Genomic DNA, 19,612 nt, shown 5'->3' on the forward strand with positions numbered 1-19,612 from the left:
ATAACAGGTGGAGCCGTGCAAATGGTTCCTTTAAAATACAAAAATGGAGTTTAGCAGATTGAGATAATCAAGAAATACAACAGTAGCAATTTTCGTTGATGTCGATACGCTTTACTGCCTCAATTTGCTAAATTACGTTATTCTAAGAAAATTTGGAAAACCTCTAATTTGGGATTTTTAAGGCAATGAAAAATTTGAAAAAATTTACTTTTATATAATAAATATTATTTTAAACATTATAGAAAAAGTTTCATAGAAAAAATCCAACATGTTGAAGATGTTGTGCAGAGATTAAAACATTACATACAATATGAAATAAAAGTGGTAATTCCCACTACTTTTTGGTGACCACCAGTAGATGGACCGATGGTTATGAGTAGAGGGATATCCCTCTTGATGTTTTTATATTCGCATGTGAGTATCAATTTTTCTGTGTGCATTTAATAAACATTATCAATAGTTATGCACAGGGTGGTTGTACCCTCCTGTGTGTTTTTTGCAGATTTTCCGGGTTAGAGGAGGCTGCGCCCTTAAATAGCATTTTGGAAGAAATATTCTCCCTGGGTTTAGCGCTAAAGTGTTTTTAGAACTTTTGTTGTGTAATACCGCACCCCTGCAGACTGTCTGTGTAGCTGGTAGCTCGTACCTCCGATATGGACAGGCAGTTACACTGTGACAGGAAGCTCAATGAACTACCAAGAGCGATCAACAGCCCTGGTAGTTAATTGAAGACTACAAGCCGACAGCCACAAAGGCCTGTCAGGACTTGTAGTTTTCCTATTTACAGAACACTGTGAATAGAGGACACTGCCGTGTTTTTTTTAGATTGTGACAGCCAGTAGGGGGAGAAGATGGCCCACTCGCTGTCAAAACGGGACTCGGGAGGGCGCGGGGGCCAGTAAATTTGTAACATGTTACATGTTACACCCAGAATATGACTGTAACATGTTAAAAAAGATGAACTTATCCTTTACGTTGGCCTTACAGTAGAAGATATTTGAAGAAACGTTCATACAAATATCCATATGAATGTTCAAATGAAAATTCTCATCAGTACATTTGATGACTTGACGTATGTAGTGTGAAAAAAAAAAAAAACATTTTAACTTTCGATTTTGGGGTGAAACAATTTTTCCGAATGAAAAAGATATTCACGTTCATTTGATCTCAAAACCACATTCCCTCTCAACATCCAGAATTCCCCCTCTCCAACTCCAGCCTTCTCATTTGACAGTGAATCATCATCATCCCTTCTGTCCAGTGAGAAAGTTGTCAAGCCGTTTTAGGAAATAGTAGAGTCATCTTCCCACCTATTGGAACTCTTTGGAAATTGCAAGTTTTTGCTGGATTAAGCCAAAAGTGTAGCAGAGTTGTTGGTCATTGGGAAGTTCATCATCTAACAAACAACCCAATCAAACAATTTCCTGATGATCAATTCACCAGGAAATGAGGGTAGGAAAGGCATGAGGTCCTCCTATCTTTCCCTGAAGATAGAGTGCACCAGTGAACTAAACACAGACTGGGAAATTGTACAGGAGTGATGTCAACAAGTTGACTAATGCCTCGTACACATGGTCGAAAATTCCGACAACAAAACCGTAGATTTTTTTCCGACTGAATTTTAGCTCAAACTTGTGTTGCATACACACGGTCACACAAATGTTGTCGGAAATTCCGAATGTCAAGAACCGGGTGACGTACAACACAACGACGAGCCGAGAAAAATTAAGTTCAATGATTCCGAACATGCGTCAAATTGATTCCGAGCATGCATAGGATTTTTGTGCATCGGAATTGCATACAGACGATCGGAATTTCCGACAAGAACTTTTGCTGTCGGAAAATTTGAGAACCAGCTCACAATTCCGACAGCAAATGTCCGATGGAGCCTACACACGGTTGGAATTTCCGACAAAAAGCTCACATCGACCATTTGTTGTTGGAATTTCCAATGGATGGAAGAACATGGATGGACAAATCTCCTACTGTGACTCTTCCATTTTGACAGCCGGCAACACCAACTTTCAGAATACATGAAGGCTGCCTGCATCTGATTGGATGCAGATGCTGTTCGCCCAACAATTTGCAGGTCAGCTCCTTCAATATTGCATTCAAACAATGCCGGGCAAGAAAGTATGATCAGGCCACTCACTGATTGAATGTTGGATGGTTTATTAGGAACAGCCCGAAATTCGCTCAGTGTATGGCCAGCCAGCTTTACTTCACTGGGGTTAAAGGAGAAGTATAGCCAAAGCTTGTTTGTCCATACTTCTCTTGGGGGGACACTTTGTTCTGCACTCCTGTATACTAGATTAAGCTGAGAGTAGCTAAAGTCTGCTGTTGGCCGACATCACAGAGCTGGTCCAAGCTCTACAGGGGTCCCAACAATAATGTCGGGATCCATTCAGAAGCCTGACCAGTTCAGTCTCTTAGTAAAGCCTGCTGTCGCCTGAAGTCACAGAGCCATTGCAGGCTCTGCAGGGATCTCAACAATGTCAGTATTCGTCCAGATGCCTGACTGGCAACTGGCTCAACATCTCAGCAAGCCGCTTAGAGCCTGAGCCAGCTGCTTCCGCCCCATCCACAGCCTGGCTTTCTAGTGAGTCACTGACTCTCTGCTCACTGAAGACTGAGAACTGAGCAATCAACAGTCTTTGATCACTCAGTTCTTAGTATAGAACTAGTGGGGGACAGATGCAGCATCGATCTGATGCTGCAGTAATCTAGGTAAGGTCACCTATCTGACAGGGACAGTAATTAGCGGCAGGGGGGGTTCCAGACGAGCAGGCAAAGGATAGGGGAATAGAAGTACGGGTTCACAAAAAAAACAAAAACATAATACATTTTTTTGTGAACCCGTATTTCTATTACCCTGTCCTTTGCCTGCTAGAGTCATGTGGGGTGGCAGCATCCAATCAGATAGTTTCCCCAGTGACCCAGCAAATCATAGAGGAGCCATGTTCCTCTTGACTTCCTCTTCCCTTGCATAATAGCATCAATAAAACACAGAGATTTAATTTAAAAAAGAAATCTGTAAAATTAAATCTGAAGTCAAATATATGTTTTTTTTTTCTTCTTCCATTAAACTTTTGGTTTATGGAGACAATTGCATCATATCTGTCTCCATCTGCTCTGCCTAGTGTTGATGCTGCAAAGGCTCATGGGAGACTCCCTTGAGCGACTGAGTCTTTCTGTGGTAACGGTGGCTAGGGGCTCAGCAAACAATCCTTTCTCTCTGGGGGAAAACAACCAATTAACCTCTTCATTGCTGCAGGCGCTGTGTTGGTCTGTGGCATTTTTGATATTGTAACAGCAACATCAGCTTGGCACAAAATTTTTAAAAGGGTTGATGAATGTAAATGAAATAATTTCTTTAAGGAGTTAATCAGACAGTCATGAATGAAATTTATGAATGAAGATGTAAAACATTTCAGAATAAGATATCAGGCGGGTGGACTGATATTTCCAAAGACACTTTTGAATTCCTGTCCGGTGATATCAAAGAATAAAAGGACCTTCTGCTGTGTCCTTATGACTCGTAACAATGAAAATACTTGCCAGTACACTACAGATCTTCAATTAAGTCCACGCCATTTTTATTGAAAAAAGATCACATCACAAGCAGCAGTACAATGCTTCGAAGCCACGCATGACCCCTTCATCAGGCATGTGATGATGCTCGCAAGTGTTATCCAGTGACAAACAGAGTCTCCAAGGGGCCCTGTGCAAGACCATTTGTTGGACCCCTCCATTCAACTATTGGCCAAGATCCAAGCACCCATCTGACCTTTTTCAGTCTGCGTCAGGGTCCATTCACACCAGCTACTGAGTTACAATGTAGCAGCTGGTGTGTGGTACAATGCGGCTGGAAAACTGCAGTGCCCATGTGCCCAGTTCCTATGAGCCGATTGCATCTCACTGTTCCTTTTTTGTAACAAACTTTATTGAAATGTCACATAGTGACATTTTATAAAGTTCTATTTGTCGCCACACAGTACGAGGCGTTTATTTCCTTGCACTGTGCCTCGTTGAAAAAAGTACGACCTGCTGTACTTTTGTTTTTAGCGCACACTGCCCGCTCAATGCACAATGCCCACTTTGCAGTGGTGTGAACCAGGCACATAGGAGACGAGGCATTTTGCCTTGTCCTGCGGTAGCGCTGCACTGAAATACCCACCCAGTGGATAAATGGTACTGTTAGAACTGTGCAATGTCCCACCCCCCCTTTTGCAAAGCTATGGGAATGACCAGCATTCGGTCATTATGTTCATTACAGACATTATTCTTCATAGTTATCATTATTATGAAGGATTTATATACAGTAGCGACGACAGTTTGCCCAGGCCAGCGCGTAACAAAATGGAGGTAGGCACTACAGTGGCAATACAATTTAATTCAAGAGGAATCAGATGGCCCAGCTGGTTAGAACTTAAAGCGGGAGTTCCGTGGCAAAACGGGTTTTTTTAAATAGCATTTTGAAACGCTGGTGGTACAAAGAAATTAGTACTCACCAGTCTAATCCTCATAGCCGCAGGCATGGCGATATCCCTCCGAAAGATATTTTATAAAATATTGCGATGGACATTGCCATCTTTAGTCAGGGCACTCTGAAGCCCTCCTGCAGTATCTTCCGGGATGCGGTGAATGCTGTCCCAGCATTCACCGCTCTATCCCGCGCATGCGCAGTGTGACGGCGAGGCGCGCCGTCAACACTGCAGAGTTGCTAGGACAACGGCCGAGATATCGCGAGATTGCTCCTCTGGCTGCTGTGTCTCGTCACCGTCCAGAGACACACGTGTTAGCTCCCAAAATCCTTTGTGGAGCTAACCGACACGCCCATTCCCGAAGCCCTGCAACCCGGATGTGCCTGCTCGAGATGCTGCAAAGGGGGTATGTAGATTTTTATATTTTTTAGGAACGGCCAAATCGTCAGGTACACCGGGGGGACTATTAAAGTCAACAAAGTGACCTAATAGGGTGAACCTCCGCTTTAAAGTCTAAAAGGAAGGGTCAAGTGATAAAAAGGATCTTACATGATGCCAATTAACTTGCCTATCCAAATAGAACATCAAGTCCCATGGTCGATAAAATATATAATGTATAAAGCAAGAACTGTTCTTATAACCAAAAGCAACCACTTTTTCATGAAAGAAAGCCTTATGCCACGTACACACGATCAGAAATTCCGACAACAAAACCGTGGATTTTTTTTTGAGAAGGAAAGTTGGCTCAAACTTGTGTTGCATACAAACGGTCACACAAATGTTGTCGGAAATTCCGAACGTCAATAACGCGGTCACGTACAACACTAAGATGAGCCGAGAAAAATTAAGTTGAATAATTCTAAGCATGCGTCAAATTTATTCCGAGCATGCGTAGGATTTTTTTGCGTCGGAAATGCATACAGACGATTGGAATTTCCGACAAGAACTTTTGTTGTCAGAAAATTTGAGAACCAGCTCTCAAATTTTTGTTGTTGAATATTCCGACAGCAAATGTCCGATAGAGCCAACAGACGGTCGGAATTTCTGACAAGAATAACATTTCTTGTCGGGAATTTCAGATCGTTTGTTTCTCTTAAATGTGCTGGATATTGGCAATTAAATCTGATCAAACCTCAGTTGAGGCCCTGAATCCGTTTTTGGGATGTATTTCATATTGCTAAAAAGAACAGTAATCCAACGCAAATAATCATTTATCATCTTCCATTGTTCTATCTGTGTAATGCTAAAATCTAGTTGGACTGGGATACCGCACTTTGCTCTGCTTTAGAAAGGAAGACATTTTAATCTTTCAGTATGTCTGTGCCATCCAAAAAAAGCTGAATTTGGTCAACAGATAAAGTTAACTACATGGCATGGGGTGCTTCTACATCACCACCCGGCATCAGAGCTGGTGAAACTTGGTCCTCTGTCCCGCACTGGGTGATGTCTATGTATACAAGCTTTGACCTCCTAGTAGGGTTTAATGAGCTGTTGCGTCTTTGTCTCATTCAGGAGATTTCCCTCCATTCCCAGTTTTGTAGACACAACATGAAGTGAGAAGAAATGTTTTCAAAGTGAGGGATGTCCGTGAAACAGATGTCCCCATTGAAAGACTTATTCTTTTTCTCTGTTTTTGTGAAAACCCCAAATTTTCTATTTTTTTTCGTCACCTTTGGTCTTGGTAAAAATGGTCATTAGGACAGATAGAGAGGGTGAATCTCCCCAGTAGAGACACAGGCAGTCATAAAAAGCTAAAAGGGGTTCCAGCCTTCCCTACTTTATCTGAAACATCTTAAAAGAAAAGGTTGACACCCATGTTTCTTCCCTTTTTTACACAGGTATCCTATGCGCGGCCAAGCTCTGCCTCCATACGCGATGCCAATCTCTATGTGAGCAGCCTTCCAAAAACTATGAATCAGAAGGAGATGGAGCAGCTTTTCTCACAGTATGGCAGAATTATCACCTCTCGTATCTTGGTCGACCAAGTCACAGGTATGACAGATGTTTTAAAGTTAAAAGTCTCTCTCTATGTAGATAAAAGTTACTTTTGTTTTTAGCTAAATTGCCTCTTGAAAAGAAAAGAGTAATTGTTTTTTAAATTTTTAAAGTTTAACGTTTGCCAAAACTTTTTTTACATTTTGAATAGAGTAGGGAAAGGTTAAAACCTCTGACACTGTTACTTACTATTTAAGAATGGAAAAATCCAAACTGTGAACTTGGTTTTAAATGGAGGTTTAAGAGAATGGCTTTATGCAGAGGTACACTTATACTTATAATATTCCTGGTTATCTCACTTACAGGGGTCTCGCGGGGAGTGGGCTTCATCCGGTTTGATAAGAGGATAGAGGCCGAGGAAGCAATCAAGGGGTTGAATGGGCAAAAACCACTGGGAGCTAGTGAACCAATCACAGTGAAATTTGCCAACAACCCCAGCCAGAAAACAGGTCAGGCCCTGCTTACCCACCTTTATCAGACCACAGCCCGGAGGTACACAGGACCTCTTCACCACCAGACACAGAGATTCAGGTAAGCCACCCTTACAATAAACCTATCACCCCATTCTCATCCCTGACTTTATAGTCTCTCCTGACTCTTTTCTAAACCCTTTCCACTCCATGCCCCCATACCATATACCATAGAACTAACACATAACAGACCAAGTCCGTGCTACTTTCTTCATTAATAAGCCCTTCTCTTATATAGCTGCTTATCAGTTATGAAGAAAGTCCTTTAGATCACAATTCCAATTTGTTTCCCAACTCCTAATCATCATATGTCTCTTACTACTACACCTCTTAATTGGCTATGTAACACTCATCTCATACTGACACCCCAATCATTAGCAATCCTATGCTGGTGCCCAACACCCAAACCTCATTTGCCACTACCAAACAGGTTCTCTTCATTCATTTTTTCATCTATGGATTATTCTACACCAGGGGCTATCCACCATTCAATTTGTGTGGTTTTTCATGTACCATAGTGATGTCATAATACCACCTTAAAGTAACCATGCTCTTTACCCTCAAAGAGCAAAGGCCTTTGTCATTCCATTATTCTTTCTACATCATTGCCCACCTGCTTAGGGTTCTTTCCTCTGTAATGTTTGGTTAGGCATCTATCTTACATATTTATGGACTCTACAACATGGATTTAGCGTCCTAGGCCACTGTTCATTCCATTTCATCCTACTTGAGGGCTATTTTGTCTACAAGCTTGGGAGGCCTTTACTGTTGACTTATGTCTACTGTACTCTCTGAACCACAGTCTTTTGGCCAACTCACCATCAGTTAATCATGACTGGTAACTGTTCGTTAAGATGTCTGGAAGCTTGAATCTCATTTTCGGGCCTTCACGCCAATTGTTCATTTCTTGCTGACATCGCACCGGGGTCAGGTTCTATCATTCGTGACTTTCCTGACTTGTCCTTCTACTTTGTTTTCTCTAGTCAGCTATCTCACCCACTCCTGTGTTATCCTTCATCTAGTTATTATACCTATCCAAATAATAGACAAGATTTCAGCAACCAAACTGATGAAGGATCAGATTGTTGTTTGGGCTTATCTAAATGTCCAGATCATGGTGGTGTGGTACCTTATTATTGACCCTTAAATTGTTGTGTCTGGCTACATCAGCAGTCAGCTTCTGTGGTTTGTTCCATCAGAATGTCATGCAACTTTCTTTGGTAATCCCAATATTTCTTTTAGTAAAGGAAAAGCTTTAACTTTTTTACAATCATCTGAACGTAAAAGAATATCCTCACAGTTTCATTAGCATTAATTTGGGTGCATCGGCCAAAAAGTTGATACATCAATAATCAAAAATGTTGAATGTCTTGTTCCCATCAATGTTTTCTTTTGTGCAATTTTTTTTTCATTCATCCCAAAAGATAGATGTTCAAGTGAGTTTAGTATGTAGCTGTGTTCTTAAGCACATTGGTCCTGATTTGTAAAACAGGAAGAACTGGTGTATATGTCCATACCAACAAATATGACATGGTCAACACTCATCTTTTTTCTTTTTTTTTTGTTAAATCAATCAACTTAAGTGCTTGTCTAGTGGATATATCTTTGTCTAGCATTTTCATTTTTTTGTTGTAAATTGTGAGTCTTGTATAGTAGTTTTGTGGATCTTTTCTGTTGTTGTGGTTTTTAACTTTTAGCTAAAGAATTTAGTGTTCTTTGCCTGCTAGACGAACAGTATTCAATTCTATGCTAACTCAAGGCACATATCGGTTAGCATGTTTGTCAATGTTTAGATTTCTAGAGTCTATTTGTTGTACCTTTGTGACTACCCAGAGCAGCTTTGTGGCCCCTCCCACCCCTGCAATCCTGGGCAATGACTAACACTGCACTCCCTCTCCTGTCCCTTCTTTGCAGGCTGGACTCTTTAATAAACATGGCGCATGGAGTCAAGAGGTAAATAAGAGACTTAGACCCCCAACCCCATGACCACTCTGCGCTCCATTCTTAGTTTTTATCTACTGAGGCTTAATAAATGGACAGAGATACCTTGCTCCGGTATGCAACACGCAATATTCTCCACCAATATCCTAAATTACATATGCATATTTTGCGTATGCAAATAGCAATAAGGCCCCCAGTATTAATATGTTATATATAGTATAACTTACTTTTATGTCTTTAGTTTTTTGTAAATCTCCTCCTACAACTTGCAATATATATATATATATATATATATACTGTACATACAGTATTTTTTGTTTTAGGATTCTGTAGGGTTTCCTTGCCATGAATGCATATATGCAAGCTATTTTATCTCTTGCCCTCAAAATTGTTTAGACTCTTGATATACACAGATTCCTGTGATATTTAATAAGGAGCTTTGTGTCATAGCTCAACACAACCTATTTTGTCATAGACACGTTGGGACCTGTAGTATTATAATGGAATACTTGTAATTTTTATGCAGTGTAATTAGCGAAGATTTACAAAATATTGTATATACAGTGAAAGGCAGTACAGTACTAAGATATTATCTTTTGCTCTTAATTATAAGTAAATACAGGCATACCCCGCTTTAAGTACACTCACTTTACATACACTCGCGAGTAAGGACATACCTGTGAGTGTATGTAAAGTGCCTTACAAGTACTATACAGACATTTTGCAGTCGCAGTAGAAGGAGCTGAAGCTCAGAGAGTATAGCCCACCCTGTTCCAGTGTGCCCCTGACACCCCCAGTACAGCCCCTGAGACCTCAACTACAGCTCCTGACACCCCTACTACAGTCCCTGACCCCCCACTACACCCTAGAAGTGAAGAAATGTATTTTTTCACTTTAAGTACATTTTCGTTTTACATACATGCTCTGGTCCCATTGTGTACTTAAAAGTGGGGTATGCCTGTAGTAGGAAAGCTAGCCATCTGCTTAAGTTAGCCCTCTAGCTTGGCAGGACTCAGGTCCTGTGTTTGACTTTCACTATGCAGTATGGAAGAATTGTACAAATTTCCTTCCCAACTCTAAAATGTTATGATAGGTTAATTGGCATCTAACTTGACAATGGCGTTTTGTATCTTTTCAAGAAAACCCAGTGGATGATGACCACCATCCAATTGGTTGACTCTCTGACACTTATTACTTTAATGTGCTTAGGTATCTCTGACTCCATATGTTTATCTTCAGTTCTAGTTCTTTTCCGTAGACTCATAGCTGTAATTATTTGCTATCCTTCTAGCTGCTCTGAGATATTTTTGGATTTTTTTTTATGCTCTGTGTCGCATTTGTGTCCTTTTATTGAGGGTAACAATTGAGTTTCCACTTTCAGACTACATTATCTTACTATAAATAAGATGTTAACTTGCAAAGGGTGATGAGTACTTGTGAGTATTAGGATCCATCTAATTTGCACACAAAGATTTTCCAAACCATTGGAGAATTTCTGTAACTTTCTTGTTTCTTCACAGAAAAGGGAATAGTTCACTTATCACACATGCACTGATTTGCAATTTTGGTCAAAAGTGGGGAGAGCCATCTTGGTAGATCCAAGAGTTGGGGCAGTCTTAACATAAATGGATAGATCTACATGCACCTTTTGTTCTTGGTGAGTTCCACCTATGTGCATTTGGATTTGGGGCTGATCTCTAACCAAGAATGGTGTAAGGCAATATATTTGTCAATGATTATAAGGAATGATACTCAACTGGGGTCTCAATTCACTCATGCACAGTGAAAGTAAACTTCTGTTATTAGCATTGTTGCCTTGCAGCCCTGGGTTTTGGGTTATAATCACACCTGGGACACTATCTGCATAGAGTTTGCAGGTTCCCCTTGTGTATGTCCATCCAAAAACATATTGGTAAGTTAATTGACACTTCCCATATTACCTCTGGTATGAATGATTTAGGTAACTTTTCAGCAAGTTTGAGGTCAGGGCCCTGAATTCCTATATGGCTCCATTGTCCTGGAGAGTACTGCAAGTGGTCACATCATTTGCCAGTATTGACCAATGTATGACCATCCTTATGCTGTACATGTACACAGCAATTTTCTGTCAATATTAACTAGCTTTTCATTGGAAAAACAATGGGTTAAAGGAGAAATATGGCCAAAGATTTTTTGGCCATACTTCTGCAATGGATCACAGGAATGCAGTTTGTTCTGCACTCCTGTAACCCATTTTCCGTTGACAGTGGGCTAAAGCCCTCTGTTGGCTGACATCACTAAGCCGGTCCAGGCTTGAGAAAGATCCTGATCATATGGTTGGGATTTACCCAGATGCATGGACCGGCACCTGGCCAGCCCCTCCTGCCCCTTCCACAGCCCAGTGCTTTAGTGAGCAGAGAGCAGAGAGCTGCTGACTAACAGTCACATCTCTCTGCTCAGATTGGAGGGGGGAGAACTGATTAATCAGTGGTCTTTGATTGCTCAGTTTTCGGTGTAGAGGTGGCGGGGGATAATTATTTATTTATTTTAAATCCCAAACTTCCATTTTAAAGAAACCTACAGCCATCCCTTTTATATAGATATAAATATGCACAGTAGATTGTTGATAGTAGGCTACCCATCTGACCCTGTCAACCATTGTTTCTAAAGCTGACCAGAGACATCAGATAACACTATCCATTCGTTTTTGGACACACACTCATATTTTACATATGTGTATATGTGCTCAATTGACTTTGACTTTGTGAAACAAAATTCCAGCCTGATATACTTATGCTATAGATGGGTCGAATATCGAACAAAAATTCTTGGTTCATTCGTTTTTTGCATTATTAATTAGTGTGCCAGCTGCGACATGTGATTTTGTCCTGCAATCAAAAAAATGCCTGATCCAGCATGCTGGATTTTGTTTAGAAAAACAAGAGAAATATGATGGCTCAATCGTATGCGCCATTTTCATTTTTTCAGTTTTCGACACGTCTATGGCCGGCCTTATCCTTCAACTATAGATGCTGGCTAAGAGTAACTATATACACTCCTATTGTGTTCTGCTCTTGCCAGAATTGGACAATCGTCAGTAGTCCATAGTTACCCCAAAGTTCTTGTCTGATGATGGACACCCCCTTCAATAAGGATCTTCTGCCCTTTCCCCCATAGTATTCTTTAATCCTTTTTCTGTTTTGGCTATGACTTGTTGTGTTGTACATAACAAAGTACATAAAGCTTGTTCAATACCAAGGTTCTAAGCAGCTCTAGTTCATAGACTGTTGTGCCATAGAAGGAATTTAGAGAGGAAACTTGAAACCCTTCAATAGCTCTGGTGTTTTTTTCAGGCAGAGAGCTGTCTACAGCTCCACCTGTTGGTGAAATCAAGCATTGCAGCACAACCCGTAAAGTATAATTGCACCTTCACTAAAACATATACATTCATACTTGTCTGAACAACCTCTGAAAAAATATCAATATGAGGTGTTTTTTTGGCAGAAGAATAATCCTGTTTCCAGGAATTCTGCCTAACGCTTCTCGATCTGTTGCTGTGCTCTGGAAAATAAGCTCAATGCAGAACTGGCCTCCCGTGTAAGGGTAATGGTGGCCAGGAATGGCTTGTTTACAGAAAAGATGGATGCAAACTTAGAGCCGGGATATTGTGTTGGAAATAGGATTTCGTGTTTGTAAGGATAACATAGGAGCACAAACGTGCAGGTATACAAAATGTTATATCAAAATACAATTATTGTCTAAAAATTAGTGAGTAATATCCTGTAATTTGCAAAATCAGTCCATAGTTATTTCTTAACCATAACAAGTCCATAATGCACAGCGATGCCCGCCATGTTTTTTGCAAATAAAAACAATTCTAGCTCTTTCTCTGATAATTTTGTCTGTTCCACCCAGAGCTGAAAAATTTACCACTGTGACAATTCCCCCACCACAAACCACTCACCAGATAGGTACGACCCCTAATCAATTGTAAACTCCAATGCGCTCAACAGTCCACACGCATCCTCTGCCAGATCGCTATCCACTCTTCTACCTTTCTAGTGGTATGATACCTGTTTTATGTTTTGGTCTGCTTATTTGTGGATTTTCATGGACTGAATTTGTGTATCATTTCTTGTAAACTGTCTATTTAACTTTAAAGGATTATTTCACCTTTACCAAAAAAATGCCTATGCAGGTAAGGGGTGTCTATAGATAAAAACAAACAGTGCAGCTTTGACCAAAGTCAAAAAATTCCCTTGCTATAGGTGTACGCCACTTATGTACCTCCCGAAGCCTGGCTGACAAATTTCCAGAGATGGCATCATCCCATCCTGGCTTGTTGGTAGGATATGCTAAGACACTCCCAGCAGCATGCAAGGGATGATGGGAGTTTTTCCTTCAGGTTTCGGGAGGTATATAAATGCCCTACACCTATTGAGAGGGCAATTTCCAACTTTAGTCAAAGCCTCACAGTTAGTCTTATGTATAGGTGTCCCTTACCTGCATAGGTGGTTTATTGGTAAGGGTAAACTAACCATTTAGGAGTAGCATTTTTACCATTAATTTTAAAGCAACCACGTCTTCATCCTGCTGACGAAAACTCCCAGGCTGCAGTTTTCTTTGTTATCAAGGACAGCTATCTTTTCCGGGATATCATTGGCTCTTTTGTGTTCATGTTGTCAGTGTTCTAATGCAGGAAGTAAATCTCACTCATGTGCATCATTTCTTTTTGTTTTTTTCGTTTCCTCTTTTGATTGAAACGTGGTACAAAGCAACATAACATTGGTACATACCTCCTCAAGTCCAGTCAAGCAAATCTCAAGAGACAGGACTGGACAGTGCATAAGGGGCCCAAGCTTTTGTGGCTTTTGTGAACCATGTTATTAATCAAATCTTGGTGTGTTGTTGTATTTATAACCTCACCATTGATTATTGGTAGATTGGTGGTTTATGACATGTTTTCTTTGTTTTTGGTGTATATGCAGTTTAAGCTTTGACTAAATAGACTTCTTGTCCTTCTTACCTGATGACAGCGATGCGTCTTGACTGTGAAACAGTATATGTCATATTTTACTAGGTGTGGTTACCATGTTGTTTATGTGGAGAGTCAGACATTTTGTAATGATTGTGAACAGCAATGGAGATGCACAGATTGCATTACCAAGTGGTGATACTAAAATAGACAAGTCTTCAGCATGAAGTCCATATTCCCTAGAGAAGCCTTGGGTGTAAATATCTTAGAAGCCCCTATTTCCTACAGTAATATCAGAATAGCAAGCTCCTATTCTCTACATCAAACAGGAAGTGCCTTTACCCTGCAGAAACATAAAGCAGGAAGTGCCTATTTCCTGCAGAAACATCAAACAGGAAGTGCCTATTCCCTTCAGAAACATCAAACAGGAAGTGTCCATTTCCTGCAGCAACATCAAACAGGAAGTGCCAATTCCTTACAGAAACATCAAACAGGAAGTGCCTTTTTCCTGCAGAAACATCAAACAGGACGTGCCCATTACCTGCAGAAACATCAAACAGGAAGTGCCAATTCCTTACAGAATCATCAAATAAGAAGTGCACATTTCTTGCAGAAACCTCAAACAGGAAGTACCTATTCCCTGCAGAAACATCAAACAGGAGACACCCATTTCCTGCAGAAACCTCAAACAAGAAGTGCCTATTCCCTACAGAAAAATCAAACAGGAAGTGATTATTTCCTACTGAAACTTCAAACAGAAAGTTTGTACTTCCTACAAAAATATTAATCAGGTAGTGCCTATTCCATATAGAAACTTCAAACAGGTAGTGCCTATTCCCTACAGAAACATCAAATGGGAAGTCCTGCAGAAACATTAAACAGGAAGTGAAGATTTCCTGCAGAAACATCAAACAAGATGTGCCTATTCCTTGCAGAAACATAAAACAGGATACCTGTATTTCTTAAAGAAGCATTGAACTTGCAGTTCTTCCACACAGAAGCATTATACAGGAAGTTCATGTTCAATAAATTTAAATAAAATAGAACATCTGAATTCTGGCAATATAAGTGAACCTGTACTGCATTTTATATTTTTATAGAGAATCTTTGGCATAAGGGCAAACAGCACAATAATTATCTTTATTAGCCAGAAAAGCCTCTTCTGTGCTCCTCTCTGATTGAGATTTACTTTGTCATTCTTATTTTTCAATGCAATAAATGATTAGTATAGTATTTCAATGCAAACATGCCATAAATGATTAGTATAGTAGCTCAGTACAATAAGGCCCCTTTCACACATGCGGACTGTAATGCGTTTTTTATTCATCCGTTGACAGATGAAAAATGGACATCAATGCATCTCAATGCAAAAACAGATGTAAATGGATAATCATCCATTTACATCCGCTTCCATCAACATCCATTTTTTGGAACGGAACAAAGCCCTACTTTTCTTCTGTTAAAAGACAGATTGGACGAAAAAACTGATGTAAACCGACAAATGGTCCGTTTTTACATGAAAGAATGGCACCGGGACTCAAGTGGTTAAGGATTCTAGCTGACAGATATAAAAAACTGATGTAAAAACGGATGAAAAACTGATGAAAAATTGATGTAAACTTTATACGTTGTGACTGAACTGATGAAACGAACGGTCCTCACGTGTGAAAGAGGCCTAAATGATTAGTATAGTAAGTAAACAAAACTAAAACTGTACTTTCAATTAGAACAGATAAAAAAAACAGTGCAACTTACCACAATTAGATCTCCTAGCAAATTGATATCTCCCCTGTCGATAGAGAATGGTAGACAAAATCTTGAATTCTCAAACGGTACGAAGTGCAGAGGTTGTCCACTTTTATAGATCCATGGCAGCCCCTCAAAGCCTGCTATGCAAAAAGGTTAAAATTGGCAAACAACTTTAATCATCATATATTTTCTAATAGTTTTTTTTGGGGGGGGGGGGGATTTATACAATAGACCCAACTACCTGTTTATTAAGGTTATTTTTTAACACGCTCAATATATTCAATGTCAGTTAACTTTGTCCATTGCTGCGTGTACGGTATTTTGTTTTCACTTCTGTAGCTGTAGACCTTTTGTATGTCTCCTGCAATTATTACTGTGCCATGATCATTTCAGTAGTCGCAGTTTCTTCTTCTGCTTTGTACTTCACAAGTTTTCCAGTTTCATCAAACATTCTACAGTTTTCTCTTGGGCTGTCAAGATATCAATTGATTGTAGAATTTAGGAGAATCTAGGATCCATCAGCAATAGTTGGTGGTTGGAAAGGGCATTGTTGGGCACTAGATTGGTGCATTGGTTACTTGACACTTTGGTTTCATCCAGGTCATTCCTAACATATTCTCATAGTTGTAGCATTGTTTTTTCTTCCGTTCCATTGTTTGCCATCATCACGTTTCAGTAAATCAACATGTTGTCTTCCACTTGGTAGGCCACTGTTCTCGACCAAAGGGTAATTTTTTTTTTCCTTTTTCCTATTTTTTTTTTTCATGACTAGATAATTTTATTTCAAGCTTTCTGAGTTCTGTTCTTATTGTTTCTCCATTATGTACTTCTTGAATTCATTTTTCTTTATATTAGTCATCATGCTTTGGTCCATTTAGGTCAGAAAACATCTGCTAACTTCTATTGCTCCAACCTTCTTCCATTAATCTACTTGCCTGTTTGGTATATGCCCATTTTTAGTACATAGATTTCACCTAGTTGTAGTACAATTCTGATCACCTTCTGCATTGTATGTGTACCTCCTCTTTCAATCTTTCATGTGGAGCTTTTCTACACCTTCTATGTCTTTCTCTTCAGATCATCACTCCTCCTTCCGTCTGTCATAGACCTATTCCTTACACCCAATGTAGTCCGCTCTCTTTCCTTCCCAGGTTCTCTCCTATCACCATTGACAGTGTTACCAACCTCGCCGGAGTCAGCTTGACTGGTCCCACTTCCGCGGGCTGGTGTATCTTCGTCTACAACCTCTCTCCAGAGGCCGATGAGAGTGTCCTGTGGCAACTGTTTGGGCCATTCGGAGCAGTGACAAATGTGAAAGTAATTCGGGACTTTACCACCAACAAGTGCAAAGGCTTTGGATTCGTCACCATGACAAACTACGATGAAGCAGCCATGGCTATTGCCAGCCTGAACGGATACCGGCTTGGAGATAGGGTCTTGCAAGTGTCATTCAAGACCAGTAAACAGCACAAAGCATGAAAGGGAGCACATTGAGTGGAGGGAGCGAGAGATAGAAATGGGGGAAGAGGTGCAAGAGAGGGGGCATGAAAAAGGGAGAGAGAAGGCAAAAATCTGTGGAACTTTATACTTTTTACCACCCTTAAGGTTGGACACATGGGAAAACAAGCCCAATAACTGATGGGCTTTAGAATAAAGGAAGGGCTAAGCAATATGCTAATTCTAAAGCTGGTTAAAAAATGTTAACCCAAGCATCTCAAGTTCTGGTGTAATCGGTTTGTAGTATGGCAATGCTAGAGCAAAAAAATGGCACTTCTGTTCGTGTTGGGATTTCGATGCCACTGGGGTTTAAATAAGTATGTGCAGGTCTGAGTAGATTTTGTCTGTCAAATATGAACACAAGAGAACATTAAATCACTTTTAGAAGGTTCAGAACCAAAAAGGAATCAGAAACTAATGACTGGGCAGATGCTTAGAATCTTAAGCATAGTTAGAAGGTACTGAGATGTGTAACCAGAGCACTTCCGAGGAAAACCATGAGCTCTGTGGCTGGTATGGGAGGTTTAGAGCCTGAAAACTCTATGGTTAAGAGTGCCTCTCTCACTTTGGCCATGAACTAGTTTGGTTTCCCTCTGCAACAAGGCTTTGCACCTTTCACTGCCTCTATCTCTACTCCATGTTTTTACCACTCAACATCCTTCCTTCTAAAGAGTAATAAACGAAGAAATGAGACGGGCGCAGAAACAAGAGAGAAAAAAATATCTATTTTTATAAAAAAGGAAAAAAAACAAATCCCGTGAACATTTTAAGCCTTTCACACTTGTCCCAAAACACAAGAGTCCGTTGACAAATATACACGCACAAAATAGTGCTCAAGTCACAATCGGATTTAATCTTCTTTTTTTTTTTAATTCCTTTTTGTGACTGTCAATTCCATAAGGAATTAAAATGAACCAGCAAAAAATAACTCCCTAAAAAAAGAAAAAAAAGAAAAAACAAAAAAAATATATATAAAGACATAAATATGCATCATGTTGCTATATATGTACATAATTCATGTTTTGAGCATATTATATATTATCTTTATAAGTAATTACCCCCAAGTAATAATATTTGAATAAAATATTTATTTGTTAAGGGATTCCTAAGTTTTGGGACTTGTTAAAAGCCTTTTCATTCTGAGACTTTATATATTTTACACATTGGCCCCTGGTTTGGTAATTAAAATCATTCACACCCCCACTCATAAAGGGGAATCCAAATTTTTGTGTATTTTTATTAAATATTAATAGTGAATATTGTGCCAGGTTTGGGTTAAAAAAAATTAGAGCAGATGAAAATTAGAGCTACAGCCCCACTTATTCAGAACAAATTTACATTTTCTGCATTCTGACAGAGAAAATATATATATATATTTTTAAGATTTTTATTTTTCTCTGAAATGAGAAAAGTATGTTAAAAAAAAAATACAATTTTAATGTGGGATTTAAGATTTAGGAAACAAATCCCTGAGATAAATAAGTGGACCGGCTCCTGGTGTGTCGTGAGCAATCAAGTACCTTTGGAGAAGTTTTCAAATATTATAAATATTAAAAGAGAAGTCAAATGTGTCCCTGGTACATATTAAATCTAAGATTTATATCATTCTACATCTCGAGTCCTTTTTTTTTTGTTAGAACAAATATTTTTTATCTGTTGGACAAAAAGGAAAGCACTATCTCTGGCAAAGGACTATAGCACAAAGGGTTTTTTTTCTGGCAAAACTACTCTGTTCATGGCCGTTTTTTTTAAGAGGCTAAATAAATATTTTAAAAAGTTGGTTTTTGCCAAGTAACCTATAGCCATAGTTTCAGTTTCCCTACCAGACAGCCTTGAGCCGGCTCTTCTCTGTGGTAAACAAATGTTAAAGTACACTTGATACACATACTAATAAAAAAAAAAAATAATTGGAAAGTGGGACTGCAGCCTTAATTTATAGCAAATATTCATAATATATAAGTTGAACTTAGCTTGGCATCGAATCATTGTGTAGCAAAATAATAGCTAGAAGAAAAATTTGGTTGTTCATTAGTTAAGTTAGCGTCTGTTCTCTAAATCGTTTTTTCGTTTATTTTTAGGTTAACGCCCCAGTGGATGTGTTTTAATATTATTTAATTGCTTTTTGTGTTTATTTTCTAATAAATAAAATAACGTAGTCGGGATAAGGTGGAGAGCAACATCTCTTACCAAAAAAAAAATCCCCAAATTTTAGTTAGTTATTTGTTACTAGGTTATGTGTGGTTTATTTGACTGTGTTTAGTAGAATGTTGTAGGATCTCTCAAATTAAACATAAAAGAGTCAACAGAGGTAAAAAAAAGAAAATGGACATTTATGTAAAGAAAAAAAGCGAACAAAAATCTTAAAAAAAAAACACCTGGCGAGATCTTTTGAACTGTTGTTTTAACTTATTTCAAAGTATTTATTCTTTATTTGTGTGGGTATAAATATGTGCATATTTATGTTTGTTCAGAGCCTAAGCAAACAAAGTTTCTTTTTTTTATTCTTTTTTCTTTTTTTTTTT

General features: G+C 39.2%; 1 protein-coding gene across 10 annotated transcripts in view; it reads left to right on the top strand.

The window, feature by feature from the left end:
• The window catches only part of ELAVL3 (ELAV like RNA binding protein 3), a 73,209-nt gene extending 53,597 nt beyond the window's left edge, over window positions 1-19,612 (top strand). For 4 of the 10 annotated variants that reach the window (XM_040346514.1, XM_040346520.1, XM_040346517.1 and 1 more), the window contains 4 exons: window positions 6,323-6,476; window positions 6,785-7,010; window positions 8,864-8,902; window positions 16,724-19,612. In XM_040346514.1, coding sequence (XP_040202448.1) covers window positions 6,323-6,476; window positions 6,785-7,010; window positions 8,864-8,902; window positions 16,724-17,072 — 768 coding nt within the window. In that variant the 3' untranslated portion in view covers window positions 17,073-19,612. The remainder of the gene's footprint in view (window positions 1-6,322; window positions 6,477-6,784; window positions 7,011-8,863; window positions 8,903-16,723) is intronic. The other 6 variants (XM_040346515.1, XM_040346522.1, XM_040346519.1 and 3 more) reach the window with 3 other exon arrangements.

Source organism: Rana temporaria, chromosome 3 (genome assembly GCF_905171775.1).
Source record: "Rana temporaria chromosome 3, aRanTem1.1, whole genome shotgun sequence".
In the NCBI taxonomy this organism is placed as follows: Eukaryota; Metazoa; Chordata; class Amphibia; order Anura; family Ranidae; genus Rana; species Rana temporaria.